Genomic DNA, 21,170 nt, shown 5'->3' with positions numbered 1-21,170 from the left:
GGGCTCTTACACAACACAGCCACCCCCTCACAGTGTGTGTGTGCGTACCGCATGACGCAGATGAGAGAGACAACACCTCGTCCCACACACACCCACTGTGAGGCTGTCACCTCCACACACAGCCACACAAATGTAAAAACCGCTCACACGCCTCAACCAGACTCAGAGAGAGAGAGAACATGAGGTGAAGAAAGAGAGGGAGAGAGAGAGAAAGTGAGAGAGCGAGGCAGACGAGATGGAGAGACCAGGAGAGAAAGGGAGAGCTTTCACAACAGAAGGACCTGACAGTTCTAAGATGAGGAAGACTTATCTTATGTTACTTAAATCCACTGGCTTGTGAAGTGGATCCATCTACTCTGCAGACAGCGACACACACACACAGAGAGAGAGCAAAACACATCAACACACATCGAGAGAGCGTGGTAAGTGAGCTGTTCCTACATCTGAGAACATTAGCCTTCACATATGAATAGCATCATCTGAAACATGCTCTCCGCCTGTGTTGCTATATGAATGCAAATGCAAAGCAAATATTCCCATGTTGGGCAATCAAGTTTTATTGTATTTCATTGTTCTTGGCGTGACTGTATCCCTACTAGAGGTTTCAATCTAAAGATAGAGCTATTCTGTGACAGTGGAGCCTGTTATGTGGTAAGGTATTAGTATAATGTTTCTGGACTGCCAATTTATTTGAACAAAACAATAGGACAACTAGTTGTTTTATATACTGTATACATTTTTTATTTTATTGGACACAGGAGAGATAGTTGGGTAGATAGACAGAGAATGTGTCAGAAAGGCAGTGGTGAATGATTTGAACCCACGCCGACACCATGTGTGCAAACATGAATTGCTGTAGGCGGTGGCACTAACATTTAGACCGCCAAAGCCAATAGGAACAACTAGTTAACATTAAACTCACTTTAAATAGAAATATCAATAATGTATGTCACAGAACACAATCAGTTCTAAATTACAACAATAACCATACAACACATACATACAGTGCATCAGAAAGTATTTACAGCTCTTACAACTTTTTGCCTACACACAATATCCCATACTGTCAAAGTGGATTTTTGTTGTTGTTGTTGTTGACCTTTTCAGAAATGAATTACAAATAAAAAGCTGAAATGTCATGAGTCAAAAGTATTCAACCCCTTTGTCATGACAAGCCTAAATAAGTTCAAGATTAACAATTTGCTTAACAAGTCACATAATAAGTTGCATGGACTCACTCTGTGTGCAATAATAGTGTTAATATGATATTTGAATTACTACCTCATCTCTGTACCTCATATATACAATTATCTGTAAGGTCCCTCAGTCGAACTTCTGAAGTGTTTTGTGATTCTTTCTGGGGAATCGGGTCCGACATCTTCACTGTTGAAAATATGTTTAGTTTGTCAAATTAATAAAAGTTCCATTGTAACTCTTTATTTGACACTTGCATCTGAGCATCACAGTTATGATATAATCATTATCCCTTTACATTTACATTTACATTTAAGTCATTTAGCAGACGCTCTTATCCAGAGCGACTTACAAAATGGTGCATTCACCTCATGATATCCAGTGGAACAACCACTTTACAATAGTGCATCTAAATATTTTAAGGGGGGGGATTACTTTATCCTATCCTAGGTATTCCTTAAAGAGGTGGGGTTTCAGGTGTCTCCGGAAGGTGGTGATTGACTCCGCTGTCCTGGCGTCGTGAGGGAGCTTGTTCCACCATTGGGGTGCCAGAGCAGCGAACAGTTTTGACTGGGCTGAGCGGGAACTGTGCTTCCTCAGAGGTAGGGCGGCCAGCAGGCCAGTGGTGGATGAACGCAGTGCCCTTGTTTGGGTGTAGGGCCTGATCAGAGCCTGAAGGTATGGAGGTGCCGTTCCCTTCACAGCTCCGTAGGCAATCACCATGGTCTTGTAGCAGATGCGAGCTTCAACTGGAAGCCAGTGGAGAGAGCGGAGGAGCGGGGTGACGTGAGAGAACTTGGGAAGGTTGAACACCAGACGGGCTGCGGCGTTCTGGATGAGTTGTAGGGGTTTAATGGCACAGGCAGGGAGCCCAGCCAACAGCGAGTTGCAGTAATCCAGACGGGAGATGACAAGTGCCTGGATTAGGACCTGCGCCGCTTCCTGTGTGAGGCAGGGTCGTACTCTGCGAATGTTGTAGAGCATGAACCTACAGGATCGGGTCACCGCCTTGATGTTAGTGGAGAACGACAGGGTGTTGTCCAGGATCACGCCAAGGTTCTTAGCACTCTGGGAGGAGGACACAAGGGAGTTGTCAACCGTGATGGCGAGATCATGGAATGGGCAGTCCTTCCCCGGGAGGAAGAGCAGCTCCGTCTTGCCGAGGTTCAGCTTGAGCTGGTGATCCGTCATCCACACTGATATGTCTGACAGACATGCAGAGATGCGATTCGCCGCCTGGTTATCAGAAGGGGGAAAGGAGAAGATTAATTGTGTGTCGTCTGCATAGCAATGATAGGAGAGACCATGTGAGGATATGACAGAGCCAAGTGACTTGGTGTATAGCGAGAATAGGAGAGGGCCTAGAACAGAGCCCTGGGGGACACCAGTGGTGAGAGCGCATGGTGCGGAGACAGATTCTCGCCACGCCACCTGGTAGGAGCGACCTGTCAGGTAGGACGCAATCCAAGCGTGGGCCGCGCCGGAGATGCCCAACTCGGAGAGGGTGGAGAGGAGGATCTGATGGTTCACAGTATCAAAGGCAGCAGATAGGTCTAGAAGTATGAGAGCAGAGGAGAGAGAGTTAGCTTTAGCAGTGCGGAGAGCCTCCGTGACACAGAGAAGCGCAGTCTCAGTTGAATGCCCAGTCTTGAAACCTGACTGATTAGGATCAAGAAGGTCATTCTGAGAGAGATAGCAGGAGAGCTGGCCAAGGACGGCACGTTCAAGAGTTTTGGAGAGAAAAGAAAGAAGGGATACTGGTCTGTAGTTGTTGACATCGGAGGGATCGAGTGTAGGTTTTTTCAGAAGGGGGTGCAACTCTCGCTCTCTTGAAGACGGAAGGGACGTAGCCAGCGGTCAAGGATGAGTTGATGAGCGAGGTGAGGAAGGGGAGAAGGTCTCCGGAAATGGTCTGGAGAAGAGAGGAGGGGATAGGGTCAAGTGGGCAGGTTGTTGGGCGGCCGGCCGTCACAAGACGCGAGATTTCATCTGGAGAGAGAGGGGAGAAAGAGGTCAAAGCACAGGGTAGGGCAGTGTGAGCAGGACCAGCGGTGTCGTTTGACTTAGCAAACGAGGATCGGATATCGTCAACCTTCTTTTCAAAATGGTTGACGAAGTCATCCGCAGAGAGGGAGGAGGGGGGGGAGGAGGATTCAGGAGGGAGGAGAAGGTAGCAAAGAGCTTCCTAGGGTTAGAGGCAGATGCTTGGAATTTAGAGTGGTAGAAAGTGGCTTTAGCAGCAGAGACAGAAGAGGAGAATGTAGAGAGGAGTGAGTGAAAGGATGCCAGGTCCGCAGGGAGGCGAGTTTTCCTCCATTTCCGCTCGGCTGCCCGGAGCCCTTTATAATGCCATGATGACTGCAAAAGAGCTCCGTAAATATCTACACTACAGTGTTATAGGAATCACTCCGTTCAGCCCAACGGGCTAGTTTAGGAGACCATGGAGAGAAAACTAACTACAGTCGTGGCCAAAAGTTTTGAGAATGACACAAATACTAATTTCCACAAAGTTTGCTGCTTCAGTGTCTTTAGATATTTTTGTCAGATGTTACTATGGAATACTGAAGAATAATTACAAGCATTTCATAAGTGTCAAAGGCTTTTATTGACAATTACATGAAGTTGATGCAAAGAGTCAATATTTGCAGTGTTGACCCTTCTTTTTCAAGACCTCTGCAATCCGCCCTGGCATGCTGTCAATTAACTTCTGGGCCACATCCTGACTGATGGCAGCCCATTCTTGCATAATAAATGCTTGGAGTTTGTCAGAATTTGTGGGTTTTTGTTTGTCCACCCGCCTCTTGAGGATTGACCACAAGTTCTCAATGGGATTAAGGTCTGGGGAGTTTCCTGGCCATGGACCCAAAATATCGATGTTTTGTTCCCCGAGCCACTTAGTTATCACTTTTGCATTATGGCAAGGTGCTCCATCATGCTGGAAAAGGCATTGTTGGTCACCAAACTGTTCCTGGATAGTTGGGAGAAGTTTCTCTCGGAGGATGTGTTGGTACCATTCTTTATTCATGGCTGTGTTCTTAGGCAATATTGTGAGGGAGCCCACTCCCTTGGCTGAGAAGCAACCCCACACATGAATGGTCTCAGGATGCTTTACTGTTGGCATGACACAGGACTGATGGTAGCACTCACCTTGTCTTCTCCAGACAAGTTTTTTTCCGGATGCCCCAAACAATCGGAAAGGGGATTCATCAGAGAAAACGACTTTACCCCAGTCCTCAGCAGTCCAATCCCTGTACCTTTTGCAGAATATCAGTCTGTCCCTGATGTTTTTCCTGGAGAGAAGTGGCTTCTTTGCTGCCCTTCTTGACACCAGGCCATCCTACAAAAGTCTTTGCCTCACTGTGCGTGCAGATGCACTCACACCTGCCTGCTGCCATTCCTGAGCAAGCTCTGTACTGGTGGTGCCCGATCCCGCAGCTGAATCAACTTCAGGAGACGGTCCTGGCGGTTGCTGGACTTTCTTGGGCGCCCTGAAGCCTTCTTCACAGCAATTGAACCGCTCTCTTTGAAGTTCTTGATGATCCGATAAATGGTTGATTTAGGTGCAATCTTACTGGCAGCAATATCCTTGCCTGTGAAGCCCTTTTTGTGCAAAGCAATGATGACGGCACGTGTTTCCTTGCAGGTAACCATGGTTGACAGAGGAAGAACAATGATTCCAAGCACCACCCTCCTTTTGAAGCTTCCAGTCTGTTATTCAAACTCAATCAGCATGACAGAGTGATCTCCAGCCTTGTCCTCGTCAACACTCACATCTGTGTTAACGAGAGAATCACTGACATGATGTCAGCTGGTCCTTTTGTGGCAGGGCTGAAATGCAGTGGACATGTTTTTGGGGGATTCAGTTCATTTGCATGGCAAAGAGGGACTTTGCAATTAATTGCAATTCATCTGATCGCTCTTCAAAACGTTCTGGAGTATATGCAATTGCCATCATACAAACTGAGGCAGCAGACTTTGTGAAAATTAATATTTGTGTCATTCTCAAAACTTTTGGCCACGACTACATGGAGTGCGATCAAAGCTTACTTTACAAAGATGTTAAGACTATTCTAGCCTTGATTTCCACGCTACAGACCGAATGTCAGACACTATACAGCATCTAATTGGCGAGATTAAGGGCATTCTTGTTTGAAGGAATCAGAAAAGTACTATTCTCTTTCACCTCACAGGCAGATAATTGGGAAGGATCGGGTTTCTTTCTCTTTCTGTATAACTAAATAAAGAACACCATTGTAAAACATATATGTGTAAAAATAAAATATCTTGCAGGAAAAAACACCATTACTTTAGCTGACAACAAAGAAGAAAGGATGTGCAGTAATGTGGAGAAGATGAGCGTCAATTGTGTAGTTTAATGTGACAGTTGTAACTGTTTAAAGTGGTTATTTAAGTATGTTGTTGTTGTTTACCAGGAGAGTTGGTCAGGTAAGTTCTCCTTTTATGGACCTTCCTCTGCTGGACCCAGGTAATGCATCACCATGATAACACCAGAAGGACATCCAGATATCCAACTGGCCAATGGCATCCTGATTTATGATTTAAATCTCTGCTTACACACACCTTTTGCACACACACAGCTACACCCGCTATAACACAAAACCTAGGCCTGGATTCAATCCGAACCAGTCTAAAGCGCAGCTGTGCTAGAAAGCCGACAATTACATTTTAAAAAGTTCCCTGTTTGCGGAGTTCACATTCATGGTGAAGGCTGTGGATGTGGCTCAAGCGTAAAATCCCTTTAACACCCGCATTGCAGTCTGTCTAGCGCAGCTGCACTATAATGCAGCTTGGTTAGAATCCTGGCCATACACATTAACATCATCAATGTCTCCATTTACCCACAAACCGACACACAAACACAACCCCCTACATATGTCAGCAATGGTGGTAAGCAAAACTAGGTGTATGACAACGTCGCTACGGAAACCACACCGGAGAGGGAAGATCATCAGACTGTGAGAATAAAGAAGATTGCAAAGGTAAACACACATTCTGAGCAGAGCAAACAGGTAAATACAGGTAAACACAGACCCAGACATATCTACTGTACATGAGGAGCTGTTCTTGAAATCATAACTCTTGAAAAAGAGTACATTTCAATGAGACTAATCTGGATAAATTAAATAAACAAAGGTTAAATAAATAATAAATCACAGATACAAATAACACAGAGAGACCATCAGCTACACACTAGTGTGAACCCTGTCAGCTATACTGTAGTTAATGTCAGGAGTTTCACCGGCCCATAAGACAGTCTGAAAACAAGCAGCACACACAGCAAAATGTGATCGGTAAATAGAACACTGTGCTTGTTCAACTAAACACTTTTGAAGTGATTATATGAGAAACACCAGAAAGTGTTGAATTTACACTTTTCAAAGTGTTGCCCTTTTAACACCGATACTTTCCAATGCCAAAGCCTAATATATTGACAAACAGTTCAAATACAAATTAATATTTGTATTGTATTAACGTTTGGACACACCTGCTCATTCAAGGGATTTTCTTTAAGTGTACTATTTTCTACATGATATAACACATATAGAATCATGTTGTACCTGAAAAGGTGTTAAACAAATCTAAATATATTTTATATTTGAGATTCTTCAAAGTAGCCACCCCTTTGCCTTGATGAAAGCTTTGCACACTCTTGGCATTCTCTCAACCAACTACCATTTCAATTAACAGGTGTGCCTTATTAAAAGTTAATTTGTGGAATTTCTTTCCTTCTTAATGCGTTTGAGCCAATCAGTTGTGCTGTGACAAGGTAGGGGTGGTATACAGAAGATAGCCCTATTTGGTAAAAGACCAAGTCCATATTACGGCAAGAACAGCTCAAATAAGCAAAGAGAAACGATAGTCCATCATTACTTTAAGACATGGTCAGTCAATCAGGAAAATGTGATGATCTTTGAAAGTTTCTTCAAGTGCAGTCGCAAAAACCATCAAGCGCTACGATGAAACTGTTTCTCATGAGGAACGCCACAGGAAAGAAAGACCCAGAGTTACCTCTGCTGCAGAAGATAAGTTCATTAGAGTTAACAGCACCTCAGATTGAACATCAACTGTTCAGTAGACACTGCGTGAATCAAGCCTTCGTGGTCGAATTGCTGCAAAGAAACTGCTACTGAAGGGCACCAATAAGAAGAAGAGTCTTGCTTGGGCCAAGAAATATGAGCAATGGACATTAGACCGGTGGAAATCTGTCCTTTGGTCTGATGAGTACAAATTTGAGATATTTTGGTTCAAACTGCCATGTCTTTGTGAGATGCAGAGTAGGAGAACTGATGATGTCCGCATGTGTGGTTCCTACCGTGAAGCATGGAGGAGGTGTGATTGTGTGGGGGTGCTTTACTGAGGACACTGTCAGTGATTTATTTAGAATTCAAGGCACACTTAACCAGCGTGTAAAAAACACCATTTCAAATTTGCTACTTATGCTACATAAGACCGAATCACAGAGGTCGGTCACATATGTGGGAACTCCTTCAAGACTGTTGGAAAAGCATTACTCATGAAGCTAGTTAAGAGAATTCCAAGAGTGTGCAAAGTTGTCATCAAGACAAAGGGTGGCTACTTTGAAGAATCTCAAATATAAAATATATTTTGATTTGTTTAACACTTTTTTGGTTACTACATGATTCCATATGTTTCATTTCATAGTTTTGATGTCTTCACTATTATTTCACAATGTAGAAAATAGTATAATAAAGAAAAACCCTGGAATGAGTAAGTGTGTCCAAACTTTTGACTGGTACTGTATATTTTAAGATATATTTACATATATGATGTGATGTGATGTGTAAGTTATATATTTCATAAATATATTTTGGACAAACAGCGTACATGTAAATATATTTTTAATTCCCGCATATACAGTGCCATGTCAAAAGTTTGGACCCACCTACATTTACATTTACGTCATTTAGCAGACGCTCTTATGCAGAGCGACTTACAAATTGGTGCATTCACCTTATGATATCCAGTGGAACAACCACTTTACAATAGAACATCTATATATTTTTTGGAGGGGGGGGGGGGTTAGAAGGATTACTTTATCCTATCCCAGGTATTCCTTAAAGAGGTGGGGTTTCAGGTGTCTCCAGAAGGTGGTGATTGACTCCGCTGTCCTGGCGTCGTGAGGGAGCTTGTCGGGCTGAGCGGGAACTTGACTGAGCTTGACTGGGCTGAGCGGGAACTGTGCTTCCGCAGAGGTAGGGAGGCGAGCAGGCCAGAGGTGGATGAACGCAGTGCCCTTCTTTGGGTGTAGGGACTGATCAGAGCCTGAAGGTACGGAGGTGCCGTTCCCCTCACAGCTCCGTAGGCAAGCACCATGGTCTTGTAGCAGATGCGAGTTTCAACTGGTAGCCAGTGGAGTGTGCGGAGGAGCGGGGTGACGTGAGAGAACTTGGGAAGGTTGAACACCAGACGGGCTGCGGCATTCTGGATGAGTTGTAGGGGTTTAATGGCACAGGCAGGGAGCCCCGCCAACAGCGAGTTGCAGTAATCCAGACGGGAGATGACAAGTGCCTGGATTAGGACCTGCGCCGCTTCCTGTGTAAGGCAGGGTCGTACTCTGCGAATGTTGTAGAGCATGAACCTACAGGATTGGGTCACCGCCTTGATGTTATCGGAGAACGACAGGGTGTTGTCCAGGGTCACGCCAAGGCTCTTAGCACTCTGGGAGGAGGACACAATGGAGTTTTTCTTTATTTTTACTATTTTCGAATAACAGTGAAGACATCACAGCTATGAATAACACATATGGAATCATGTAGTAACCAAAAAAGTGTTAAACAAAACAAAATATATTTTACACTATGTCTGCATTGCAGTCCGCAAGTAAAAGTTGTCAAAAATATAATTAGTAAAGTAGAGATACCACAAAATCTACTTAAGTACTACTTTAAAGTATTTTTACTTAAATATTTTACACCACTGCTGCCGGGTTGGGAAGACTAAAATATGGGGGGGGTTCTTCTACTAAGCTATATGGAATTGTTTTAAGAAGGTCATACCAAGGATCCTTTAGCTATTTGAATTATATTTTTATTTATTTAAATGTGGCCTTACTGCCATTAGCCCATACAAATGCTAATAGTGGAACAATAGATAGTCCCCAAAAAGGAGTCATATTAATGTGTAGCCCAAACAGTTCAGATGCTACAGACAGAACTTGTCAGAACTTGTCAGATCGGCTGCACCGACTTCAGACTAGTCCCAAGACGCTTGTGCAAAACAGAGAACACCATCTTGTTCGTGAGAGTCTCATCTTTCCATAGAGGGGTCATACTAGTTTGTAGGCCAAACCGTTTGGAGAAGACCAATGTTTCAAGGTCTGACAAACACTGCTCTAGCTCTGCCCCTGCAGATGTGGAAGTGCAACATCGGCGGATGAGGTGGATTGAGACACATCCAATGTAAACTGATGTCTCTAGCTCAAACTGATGGACTTTGATGGGGATTTTTCTTATTATACTAATTATATAATGTTTTTTTTTTTCAATATCTATGTGTCTTTGATAGACATAGATATTGAAAAAAAAAAAACATTTCTAAAGCAACCTGCAAAAGAGCATGCTGGGAAATATGATAATGATGGGCGTAGTTTTGGTTTAACACTTATTAACACCAACTTTTTTTTTTACACCAATGAGTGTTAATTAAACTTCTGAATCAACACTAGAAATGTAACACAGAAAAATCAACACTAGGTAACACTGTCCAATTTAACACCCTGAGTGAACAACAGTATTTTTTAACAACAGCTTAATAAGCAACAACAGCTGGTGTTCACAAAGTAACACCACATCACGTGTGTGTGTGCAGGTGTTTGCATGAGTGAACAAATCAGTCCTGACTCCCACACATGCAGCAATAGTAGCAGCATCAGCAGATCTGCACCAAAGTGTTTGTGCTTGTGTGTTTAAAGAGCACCTCTGCAAATTCTCACAAAACTGACTGCACTACAGAGGGGGTTAATACAGTTGCTGAATATCAGCTAAGTGATAGACAAACTGATAAATCGAAAAAATCAACAAAGCATTTATAAATTGATTGATGACTTTAATCAATATGAACCACAATCATAGTGATTTTTTAGTGGCCAGGCAATACATCATTTTTGAATATCAGTAAGGTGTTATTCATTCTACACAGTGAAATGTCAATAGTCTCCAGTGGGTACTCGAAAATATTATAAATGCCCTACTGGGATGCTTGACTACACATACAGTATTTGAAATCTGTATTAGTGTGGTCATTAACATTGTTCTTGATTATTTATGTTGAAAATAAAGTTTTATTTGTCTTTATTGTGCAATAAAAAAGTACAAATCAATTCTGGTTATTGGTGCAGTATTTTGGTGTAGTGTAGTGCATGGTGTGTGTGTGTGTGTGTGAATCTGCAGTAAGCTCATGTTTAGGTTGCAGTGACACACACACAGACCCTTAGACACTGCACCTCTCTCGCTCTCGCTCTCCCTCTCTCCTTCTCTCCCTCCCTCTACCCCACCTCCCACTGCATATGTTATACAAGAGTTACATAAATCCTCTATCAACCCCTTCAGGAGAATAACCTTAAAACTAGTCCCTGCATGGTAGGACTTGGGCTATTTAATTAAATATTCAGTCATCATTATTCAATATCTATGAACATAATCAATATGTAGTATCTGACCATAGACCCAGAAATGTATAGATGGCAGCATTCTTTGCCCCACATCTTGACATTCTGTAAACTACTGTATGACATCATAAAAACAACATGCCAGTTTAAAAAAATGTGAATACAAGAGAGGTAAGACAATTTGTCCTTTAAGAGATGACACAAAATCACAAGAATATACGCAGATTAACAACAAGTCTCTCAGGGCCAGCTAACCAAGTTCAATTTCTAAACAACATAATTCTTACAAGTAATGCAAAGAGATCAATGGAAAAATTGTGGAAAGTGTCAACTGGAATAATAATCATTTATTAAAATCTATTTAGAAAAGCTATTTTTGCAATAAAGATGGAGCTATAATAGCGTTATAATAAGACATTTTGATATAATAACATAATCTATTACTATAACATTTACGCTGAACAAAAACATAAATGCAACATGTAAAGTGTTGGTCCCATGTTTCATGAGCTGAAATAAAATGAGCACGTTTCCCCTTTGCCAAGATAATCCATCCACCTGACAGGTGTGGCATATCAAGAACCTGAATAAACAGCATGGTCATTACATAGGTGCACCTTGTGCTGGGGACAATAAAAGGCCACTCTAAAATGTGCAGTTTTGTCACACAACACAATGCCACAGATGTCTCTAGTTTTTAGGGATCGTACAATTGGCATGCTGACTGGAGGAATGTCCACCAGAGCTGTTGCCAGAGAATTTATTGTTAATTTCTTTACCATAAGCCAACTCCAACGTCGCTGCAGCCTTACAACCGCAGGGTACGTGTATGGTGTTGTGTGGGCGAGCGGTTTGCTGATGTCAACATTGTGAACAGAGTGCCCCATGGTGGCGGTGTGGTCATGGTATGGGCAGGCATAAGCTACAGACAACGAACGCAATTGCATTTTATCAATTGCAATTTGAATGCACAAAAATACTGTGTTGAGATCCTGAGGCCCATTGTGAGCCCTATTATTTTAAAGGTATCTGTGACCAACAGATGCATATCTGTATTCCCAGTCATGTGAAATCCATAGATTAGGGCCTAATGAATTTATTTAAATTGACTGATTTCCTCATATGAACTGTAATCTTAGAAATTGTTGCATGTTCTGTTTATGTTTTTGTTCAGTATAGTAAGAGAACCAAACAAGGCATCAGTATTTTTCACTCAAGGGGTCAGTCACAGTTGAGGAGTTTTTTAGTGACCTCTGTTTTTAAATGAGGGAGAAATAATAATAATAATAATAATAATAATAATAAAGGTGTATAAGTCTGATAGCAAGAGTGTGATTTCTCTTAACTGAAGTCATAGTACAGATGTTGAGAGTGTGATTTCTCTTAACTCAAGTTAAGTACAGATGTTGAGAATGTGATTCCATCAGTGTGCTACAGTAAAGAGGTGCTATAGTCAAGATGTTAGTGCTCTAGTAGCTATAGAGGTTGGTGTTAGTAGGGTAGGTACTGGAAAGAGCTCCTATTTCAGAACCTGTATAGCAAGCTATCAGAAAGAGCAGACCCGACGGGCTTTATACTGCTCCCTGGAAAGAAAAGATACAAATAGAGGGGGATTTAGAAAAAAGGGAGTCTTCATACAATAAAGTTTAAACAAAACCAAGATTTGAAATTATACATGTGCACACACACACACTTACCCCATCATACATACAGACACCGAGTGAAACTCTTTCTGTCCATCCAACTATATACAACTACTGCCCAGTGCCCAAACACACACCTTATCCTATACAGCCTTGCACACTCCTGTCTTATTCTGCAAACTGGAAGCATCTACCCTTTATGCATAATAATGAATTGCATCCCTCAAAACAGCCTCAATTCATTGGGGCATGGACTCAACAAGGTGTCAAAAGAGCTCCACAGGGATGCTGACACATTCTGAGTCCAATGCTTCTCACAGTTGTGTCAAGTTAGTTGGATGTCCTTTGGGTGGTGGACCATTCTTGAAACACACAGGAAACTGTTGAGTGTGAAAAACCCAGCAGCATTGCAGTTCTTGACACACTCAAACCGGTGCGCCTTGCACCTAAACCATACCCCGTTCAATGGCACTTAAATCGTTTGTCTTGCCCATTCATCATCTGAATTGCGCACATACACAATTCATGTCTCAATTCTCTCAAGGCTTAAAAATCCTGATTTAACCTGTCTCTTCCACCTAAATCTACACTGATTGAAGTGGATTTCACAGGTCACATCAATAAGGGATCATAATGTTCACCTGGATTCAGTCCATGACCAGGTGAGCACGCCCCCATTCTCATCGACGGGGCTGTAGTGGAGCAGCTTGAGAGCTTCAAGTTCCTTGGTGTCCACATCACCAACAAACTATCATGGTCCAAACACACCAAGACAGTCGTGAAGAGGGCACGACAACGCCTATTCCCCCTCGGAGACTGAAAAGATTTGGCATGGGTCCTCAGATCCTCAAAAGTTTCTACAGCTGCACCATTGTGAGCATCCTGACTGGTTACATCACCGCCTGGTATGGCAACTGCTCAGCCTCTGACCGCAAGGCACTACAGAGGGTAGTGCGTATGGCCCAGTACATCACTGAGGCCAAGCTTTCTGCCACCCAGGACCTCTATACCAGGCGGTGTCAGAGGAAGGCCCAAAAAATTGCCAGACTCCAGCCACCCTAGTTATAGACTGTTCTCTCTGCTACCGCACGACAAGCGGTTAGCTGAGAACCAAGTCTAGGTCCAAACGGCTTCTTAACAGCTTCTACCCCCAAGCCATAACAGCTAATTAAATGGCTACCTGGACTATTTGCATTGTCCCCCCCCAGACTCCCATTTTTACACTGCTGATACTCTCTGTTTATTATCCATGCATAGTCACTTTACCTCTACCTACATGTACATATAACCTCAATTACCTTGACTAACTGGTGCCCCCGCACATTGACTCTGTACCATTACCCCCTGAATATAGCCTCACTACTGTTATTTTATTGTTGCTCCTTAATTATTTGTTCTTTTTCGATTTGTCTTATTTTAAAAAAATAAAAAAATATTAACTCTTATTTTTCTTAAAACTGCATTGTTGGTTAAGGGCATTTAAGTAAGCATTTCACTCTAAGGTCCATACCTGTTGTATTCAGCCATTTTGACATTGCAAGCGTTTCGTAAACTCAGTGTATACACCCACACACACAAACACACACACGCACAGCACAACCCCCTATTAACACCCCTGTGTGTGTTACCTGTGTGTGAAGGCCAGTGCGTTCTGAGACGGTTCAGGACGGGGCTCGGGTGTGGTGTCACAGGGGTCATCTGTCCCATTGATGTTGTCCATGGCGGGAGGAGTCACAGGAGTCAGAGGTGAAGAGAGTTCACCTGCTGGCGACTCCTACATACATGACAAGCAATCAATCAACATATAATTATAGAATTGTTTACAGTGCTTCTTATAAACCCATTCGTCTGAAAGTGCTGAACAGTGATTCTGGATTTATCTAGCAAAGAGCAAGCAAGTCATTTTTTCATGAGGAGATTCAGCAGTCATCTTCTTCCTCTGTTCGGCGTGAGAGAGAGAAAATTGGAAAGAAAGGAAAGAAAAAACAAATAGAGAGAGACTGATAGGAGAATCTGGTGATAAGCTCCTAGCTCTGTATTACCAAGAGGACATTACTGAGCTGTTCTGCCTGCCAAAGCTTATTGTAGCTCAGAGAAATTGCAGATAAACGTTTATCTTTATTTCCCAAACAATTAAACCAATGTGACCAAACTAAACATTTACACACTTTAATTACATGAAACAAAACAATTAAGGGGTTATAAACTGGCCATTGTACACACTCAAACCATGCACCACTTAGGCCTGATGGACAGGGATAACTGAGACTTAATCACTGTAGGAAATTACTTTCAGGACATTCCCATTGAAAGTATAATTTCATAATCTACATTTATAAGTGGCCTTATTGAAGAAGGTTGGGTTAATTTATGCTTATCATACTCTCAATGTTGTTCTCAGACTTATACATGTGCAAAAATGTCCATTTCCATTGTGACGACATATTTAGTGCAGCATCAAATCATTTTTGGATGGAGGAACCGGATGGAGGAACCGGATGGAGGAACCGTTCATCAGCATCCTGTTTTCTGTGTATGTAATGATGTGATGTAAACTGATGCAATGTGTAGTAAACTAGCAGGGTTTCCCTGGACTAGAGAGGGTGTTTAGCTGGTTTTTGAAGTGGTGGGACTCTGGGGATTGAGTCTTAAAAACAACCTAATTTCTTCCATTTCTGTTCAAAGGAGGACAATTAAATATGCAGCGAAAACACAATAATCTAACAAATGCAGGGATTTCCAAGTTCATATGTTTGTTGCATGGTTCTCTTTTTTTCCAGCTGTTAACTTATGAAGTACCACAGGAGAGTGTTGTGACTTTTTTAGTGTGAGTACCTAGAGGGAGCAGTGGCTGTGTTTTTAGTGTGAGTACCTTAGAGGGAGCAGTAGCTGGGTTTTTAGTGTGAGTGCCTGCTGTAAGAGAGAGCAGTGGCTGCATTTTTAGTGTGAGTACCTAAGAGGGAGCAGTGGCTGTGTTTTTAGTGGTGAGTACCTGAGAGGGAGAGGTCGCTAGTTCCATCTTTCCATTTTGACTTTTTCCCTTGGCCTGACGAGCTGCCTCCTTATACTCTGCAAACTTCTCTGCAAACTGGAGAGAGAGACAGACTGGTCACATACTCAGAGAGCTAGAACGCAATTTCTAGTTCTAATACAAAATATTTGTCACTTTAGGGTACACCTGTGCACACACAAAAAAAAACACACTAGTATGTTAGTATTAAGAGGGTAGAGGAGGTTGTCAATAGCGACCAAATGTGAGGCATTTGATTTGACGTCCAACATTTGGGCTATGGAATGGAGGCCCCTACCCATAATGCCTCAGTAGAAATGTGAGCGATGTAGGTCAACCAGAGAGTGGCACAGTAACCATTACAGTAAAACCCATGCGAGTGCAAGGACACAGGCATGTGCATAGAGACATAGTAACATCATAGGAACATTAGAAACATAAATAAACACAGACAAACTGGGTAAACTCCTCTTTCTCGCTTCGCTCTCCCTCTCTCTCCCTTGTGGGAGGGGCTTAATTTATATTATGTCACCAGCTGTTCTCTGTCACACTTTGATCCAATGTGACTTACAGCTTTGTCATACATTGTGTCATGACTCTCTTGTGAGGATTCAAAGGATCAGGTTACAGTGGATCAGCTCTACAGAGCTCTCTCTCTCCCACAGGGGGAAGAGGGATTGATGTGGGGGTGTTATGACACCTTACATGAATCGTAATTTGTAAGTCAGCAGACTCCTTTCTGGTCTATAGTATGGGTGATTGGAATGTTTGTCTGCCTTATGAAGTGTTTACCGCTCAAAACTACAACATCCAACAATGGACACAGGGACAATTATTTCATCCTCCGAATTTTGGTAATGATAAGAGATGGAATGTGGAAGATTAATGTCTATTTTGTGATGTCATTAAAAGTTAAATGAAGACGTTATAACGAAAACAATGTAACTTGAAGGGTTTTCATAATGTGTATCTCATGTTGACATACTTTATGTTGTGCAGAAAATATCCAGATTAAAGAGAATGTTTTTGTGACGATAAGACTGTGATTTTAGTTATCCAACGGAATCCTAGTAAATTCTGATACATTGCCTAGTAACTAGCTACGCCCCAGGGAACACGGGGAGCGTGTTAGCAAGACGGAAATGCCCCCTTTCTACTCAAGGTTATAAAGCATTTGAGTTAAGAATGAACATATCAGACTAGAAGGTCTACGATTAGTCACGACACCGAAATGCAACACGAGATTGAAGAAGACAAAGGAACCTCTTAACAATCAATGCCATGGTTGAGTAGCTGTTCTAAGTACTGTATCTAATCAGAGATTTACATCAGAGAACGAAGGAGATGGCCATCCTAAGAACAAGGCCGAACCTCTCTCACTAAGTGGAACTCGGCCCACGAAGGCCTGGGCCAAACAGAGAAACCCAACGAAGACCTTCAACATGTAAATACATGCATTACACTTCTTACCCATACGATCGGCAGTTCGGGGCAAGGTATTAGGGCTAAAGTAAGTGCAGTTTACAAATGTATCCAAGTGTTTCTCTTTCTCTCTCACTCTGTCTGTCTCTCTTTAAATCTCCATCTTGTGTAACACGTTATATTGTGTTGAATCGCTAGGGACCTGTTGTCATCGCATTAAGTTCCTAATCAATAACCTATACCGTGTGTGTGTATGTGTATCTTATGTTATCATTTAGCTTGTTAGTAAATAAATAATGAAATCAATTTGTGTGGTATGGAATGATCAGTGAGACCTGGGTTTGTGCAGATTTACAGAGTCTACGACTGATATGAGGAAATTATTAATTGATAACTGGTATGATAAGTATATACAGTTGAAGTCGGACGTTTACATACACTTAGGTTGGAGTCATTAAAACTCGTTTTTCAACCACTCCACAAGTTTCTTGTTAACAAACTACAGTTTTGGCAAGTCGGTTAGGACATCTACTTTTGCATGACACAAGTCAACTTTCCAACAATTGTTTACAGATTATTTCACTTATAATTGACTGTATCACAATTCAAGTGGGTGAGAAGTTTACATACACTAAGTTGACAGCTTGGAAAATTACAGAAAATGTCATGGCTTTAGAAGCTTCTGATAGGCTAAATGACATCATTTGAGTCAATTAGAGGTGTACCTGTGGATGTATTTCAAGGCCTACCTTCAAACTCAGTGCCTCTTTGTTTGACATCATGGGGAAATCTAAAGAAATCAGCCAAGACCTCAGAAAAAAATTGTAGACCTCCACAAGTCTGGTTCATCCTTGGGAGCAATTTCCAAACACCTTAAGGTACTACGTTCATCTGTACTAACAATAGGATGCAAGTATACACATTATGGGACCACGCAGCCGTCATACCGCTCAGGAAGGAGACGCGTTCTGTCTCCTAGAGATGAACATACTTTGGTGCGAAAAGTGCAAATCAATCCCAGAACAACAGCAAAGGACCTTGTGAAGATGCTGGAGGAAACAGGTACAAAAGTATCTATATCCACAGTAAAACTAATTCTATATCGACAAAACCTGAAAGGCCGCTCAGCAAGGAAGAAGCCACTGCTCCAAAACCACCAAAAAAAAGCCAGACTACGGTTTGCAACTGCACATGGGGACAAAGATCGTACTTTTTGGAGAAATGTCCTCTGGTCTGAAGAAACAAAACCAAAAAACTGTTTGGCCATAATGGCCATCTTTATGTTTGGAGGAAAAAGGGGGAGGCTTGCAAGCCGAAGAACACCATCCCAACCGTGAAGCATGGGGGTGTCAGAATCATGTTGTGGGGGTGCTTTACTGCAGGATGGACTGGTGCACTTCACAAAATAGATGGCATCATGAGGAAAGAAAATGATGTGCATATATTGAAGCAACATCTCAAGACATCAGTCAGGAAGTTAAAGCTTGGTCGCGAATGGGTCTTCCAAATGGACAATGACCCCAAGCATACTTCAAAAGTTGTGGCAAAATGGCTTAAGGACAACAAAGTCAAGGTATTGGAGTGGCCATCACAAAGCCCTGACCTCAATCCTATAGAAACGTTGTGGGCAGAACTGAAAAAGCGTGTGCGAGCAAGGAGGCCTACAAACCAGACTCAGTTACACCATCTCTGTCAGGAGGAATGGGCCAAAATTCACCCAATTTATTGTGGGAAGCTTGTGGAAGGCTACCCGAAAAGTTTGACCCAAGTTAAACAATTTAAAGGCAATGCTAACAAATACTAATTGAGTGTATGTAAACTTCTGACCCATTGGGGATGTGATGAAAGAAATAAAAGCTGAAATAAATCATTCGCGCTACTATTATTCTGACATTTCACATTCTTAAAATAAACTGGTGATCTAACTGACCTAAGACAAGGAATTTTTACTAGGATTAAATGTTAGGAATTGTGAAAAACTGAGTTTAAATGTATTTGGCTGAGGTGTATGTGTCACGTCCTGACCAGTAAAGGGGTTATTTGTTATATTAGTTTGGTCAGGACGTGGCAGGGGGTATTTGTTTAGAGTGTTTCGGGGTTTGTTGGGCTATGTGTTTTGTAGAGGGGTGTTTGATTAGAGTGTTCTGGGGTTTTGGTTTATATTCTATGTTAGTATATTTCTATGTTCTAGTCTAGTCTTTCTAGTTCTATGTTTAGTTTATTGATTTGGCCTTCAATTGGAGGCAGCTGTTCCTTGTTGCCTCTGATTGAAGGTCCTATGTATAGGGGTGTTTTGGTAATGGGAATTGTGGGTAGTTGTCTCCTGTTTAGTGTCTATGCACCTGATAGGACTGTTTGTGTTGTTCGTTGTGTTTTGTATACGTGTTTTGTTTGTTTTTCCTTCTTTTCACTATTAAAGAAGATGAGTATACATATTCCCGCTGCACCTTGGTCCACTCATTACGACACCCGTTACAGTATGTAACCTTCCGACTTCAACTGTATTCTTGAGTTAATTTTGGAAATGGTAACTCATTAAATAAATTTTTCCCATGGTGCCCCAGATTCCTAATAAGTTAATTGTTACATGATTAATTTAATCAAGTATTAATTAAATGTAAGAGGCAATTATTTGATGAATAGCAGTCATGACATTAATGATAGTCATGTCAAGACAATTGAGTAAGTTTATATTCAGTAATACAGTATGTGTCCCATTAGTCTGGGAGTCAAAGCCACAAATCTGGTGGCACCATGCCACTCAAACCAACTGGATTCACCAGTTTTAGTGTAGTGTTGAGGCACACCTATGTCTTCCCACTGGGAACAAATCAAATTAAATTGTATTTGTCACATGCGCCGAATACAACAGGTGTAGGCCTTACAGTGAAATGCTTACTTACAAGCCCTTAAGCAACAATGCAGTTAAGAAAAATACCACCAAAAAAAGAAATAAAAGTAACAAATAATTAAAGAGCAGCAGTAAAATAACAGTAGCGAGGCTATATACAGGCGGTACCGGTAGAGAGTCAACGTACGGGGGCACCGGGTTAGTCAAGGTAATTGAGGTAATATGTACATGTACTGTAGGTAGAGTTATTAAAGTGATTATGCATAGATAATAACAGAGCGTAGCGGCAGTGTAAACGGGGGGGGCAATACAAATAGTCTGGGTAGTTATTTGATTAGATGTTCAGGAGTCTTATGGCTTGGGGTTAGAAGCTGTTTAGAAGCCTCTTGGACCTAGACGTGCTGCTCCGGTACCGTTTGCCGTGCGGTAGCAGAGAGAACAGTCTATGACTAGGTGGCTGGAGTCTTTGACAATTTTTTGGGGCCTTCCTCTGACACCGCCTGGTATAGAGGTCCTGGATGGCAGGAAGCTTGGCCCCAGTGATGTACTGGGCTGTACGCACTACTCTCTGTAGTGCCTTACAGTCGGAGGCCGAGCAGTTGCCATACCAGGCAGTGATGCAACCCGTCAGGATGCTCTTGATGGTGCAGCTGTAGAACCATTTGAGGATCTGAGGACCCATGCCATGTCTCCTGAGGGGGAATAGGTTTTGTCGTGCCCTTTTCACGACTGTCTTGGTGTGCTTGGACCATGTTAATTTGCTGGTGATGTGGACACCAAGGAACTTGAAGCTCTCAACCTGCTCCACTACAGCCAAGTCGATGAGAATGGGGGCGTGCTCGGTCCTCCTTTTCCTGTAGTCCACAATCATCTCCTTTGTGTTGATCACGCTGAGGGAGAGGTTGTTGTCCTGGCACAACACAACCAGAACTCTGACCTCCTCCCTATAGGCTGTCTCGTCGAAGTCGGTGATCAGGCCTAACACTGTTGTGTAATCTGTAAACTTAATGATTGTGCTGGAATAGTGCCTGGCCGTGCAGTCATGAGTGAACAGGTAGTGCAGAAGGGGACTGAGCACGCGCCCCTGAGGGGCCCCCGTGTTGAAGATCAGCGTGATAGATGTGTTGTTACCTACCCTTACCACCTGGCTCAATTTCATTTCATAGAAATTACATGGAAACAACGTTGATACAACCAGTGTGTGCTCAGAGGGTTCATTAGACTACTGGATTACTAGTGGAATATTGATTGAGAATCTATACCAAATGTTAAAATCCCTAATCATGAAATTAAGACCTTAATGATTATAAGATTAAGAACATCATTAATCTGCTTATTCTTTCTGTGTGTGTGGATGTGTGTGTGGGTGTGTATATGTGTGGGTGCGTGCGCATGTGCGTG

General features: G+C 42.3%; 1 protein-coding gene across 3 annotated transcripts in view; it reads right to left on the bottom strand.

The window, feature by feature from the left end:
- homer1b (homer scaffold protein 1b) overlaps positions 1-21,170 on the bottom strand; it is a 179,890-nt gene that overhangs the window by 83,092 nt on the left and 75,628 nt on the right. For all 3 annotated transcript variants that reach the window (XM_014174926.2, XM_014174927.2, XM_014174925.2), the window contains 2 exons: positions 15,479-15,574; positions 14,115-14,260 (listed from right to left, as the gene is read on the bottom strand). In XM_014174926.2, coding sequence (XP_014030401.1) covers positions 14,115-14,260; positions 15,479-15,574 — 242 coding nt within the window. The remainder of the gene's footprint in view (positions 1-14,114; positions 14,261-15,478; positions 15,575-21,170) is intronic.

Source organism: Salmo salar, chromosome ssa26 (assembly GCF_905237065.1).
Source record: "Salmo salar chromosome ssa26, Ssal_v3.1, whole genome shotgun sequence".
In the NCBI taxonomy this organism is placed as follows: Eukaryota; Metazoa; Chordata; class Actinopteri; order Salmoniformes; family Salmonidae; genus Salmo; species Salmo salar.
The sequence above is the reverse complement of the archived record's forward strand: the minus strand, read 5'-3'. Positions and strand labels throughout refer to the sequence as shown.